The following is a 1,213-nucleotide window of genomic DNA, read 5'->3' on the forward strand; positions in this document are numbered from 1 at the left end:
TGACTAAAATATATCATTTGATAAGATAAAATGATAGAACTTTCTCCTTTCAAATGCTTTCTATTTTGTACAAGAATATTGTTTTGAAGGGGTGTGATGCATAAAATCATTTCCAGTTATACTCTGATATCTTGATATGTCAGACATTTCATGTTTCCAAATCATCAGTTGATATTGTCAACAAATAGTAAAACTGCAAACATACTGGCAATAACTATGGTTTGCTTTTGTTTTTCATCTCCTTGTATTTTAAGAACTTTCAGAAGCTTTCTGAATGGAATAAATGGATTATGAAAATGGATCAGCTGTGACAGAATTTATTTTAGTGGGATTTTCTGGAGGTTGGCAACTTCAAACTTTCTTCTTTGTGACATTTTCTTTGATCTATTTTGCTACTGTGGTGGGCAACACTTTTATTATAGTCACAGTGACAGCTAATGTTACCCTTCACTCTCCCATGTACTTTCTTCTTGGAAATCTCTCGCTTCTAGACATGTGTTTTTCCACTGTCACAACACCCAAGATGATCAGAGACTTGCTTGCAGAACACAAGAGCATCTCTGTATGGGGCTGCATGGCTCAGATGTTCTTCATGCACTTGTTTGGGGGTGCTGAAATGACACTTTTGATAGTCATGGCCTTTGATAGATATGTGGCCATATGCAAACCCTTGCACTACAGGATAATCATGAGTCACAGGTTGCTGAATATATTTGTAATACTTTCTTGGACCATTGGTTTCATACACACCATGAGCCAGATGGTATTGACAGTGAACTTGCCTTTCTGTGGCCACAACATTGTAAATAACATATTTTGTGATCTCCCCCTGGTGATCAAGCTTGCTTGTATTGAAACAAACACTCTGGAGTTGTTCGTCATTGCTGACAGTGGGCTGCTGTCTTTCATCTGTTTCATCCTCTTGCTTGTTTCTTACACTGTCATTCTGGTCACTGTGAGGCACAAATCACTTGGTGGGCTGTCCAAGGCTCTGTCCACATTGTCTGCCCATATAATTGTGGTCACTCTGTTCTTTGGACCCTGTATCTTCATCTATGCCTGGCCATTTGGCAGTTTTGCAAGCAGTAAAGTGCTTACTGTACTTTATACTGTTATCACTCCTTTACTGAACCCTCTTATTTACACACTGAGAAATCAGGAAATGAAAAAAGCCATGAGAAAATTGTGGATGAGAGAAATTAATTTTGTGTAG

General features: G+C 38.2%; 1 protein-coding gene across 1 annotated transcript; it reads left to right on the forward strand.

Annotated features, from left to right (window-relative positions):
• The first annotated feature begins 283 nt into the window (after positions 1-283).
• On the forward strand, positions 284-1,213 carry LOC114695956 (olfactory receptor 4L1-like). The gene has a single exon (XM_028873478.1). The coding sequence runs from the start codon at positions 284-286 to the stop codon at positions 1,211-1,213; it is 930 nt and encodes a 309-aa protein (XP_028729311.1).

This window comes from Peromyscus leucopus, chromosome 9 (assembly GCF_004664715.2).
Source record: "Peromyscus leucopus breed LL Stock chromosome 9, UCI_PerLeu_2.1, whole genome shotgun sequence".
Taxonomy (NCBI): domain Eukaryota; kingdom Metazoa; phylum Chordata; class Mammalia; order Rodentia; family Cricetidae; genus Peromyscus; species Peromyscus leucopus.

Bases quoted from the DNA above. Each gene is read 5' to 3' on its own strand.
- LOC114695956 (XM_028873478.1), top strand. From the start codon at position 284: ATGGATTATGAAAATGGATCAGCTGTGACAGAATTTATTTTAGTGGGA.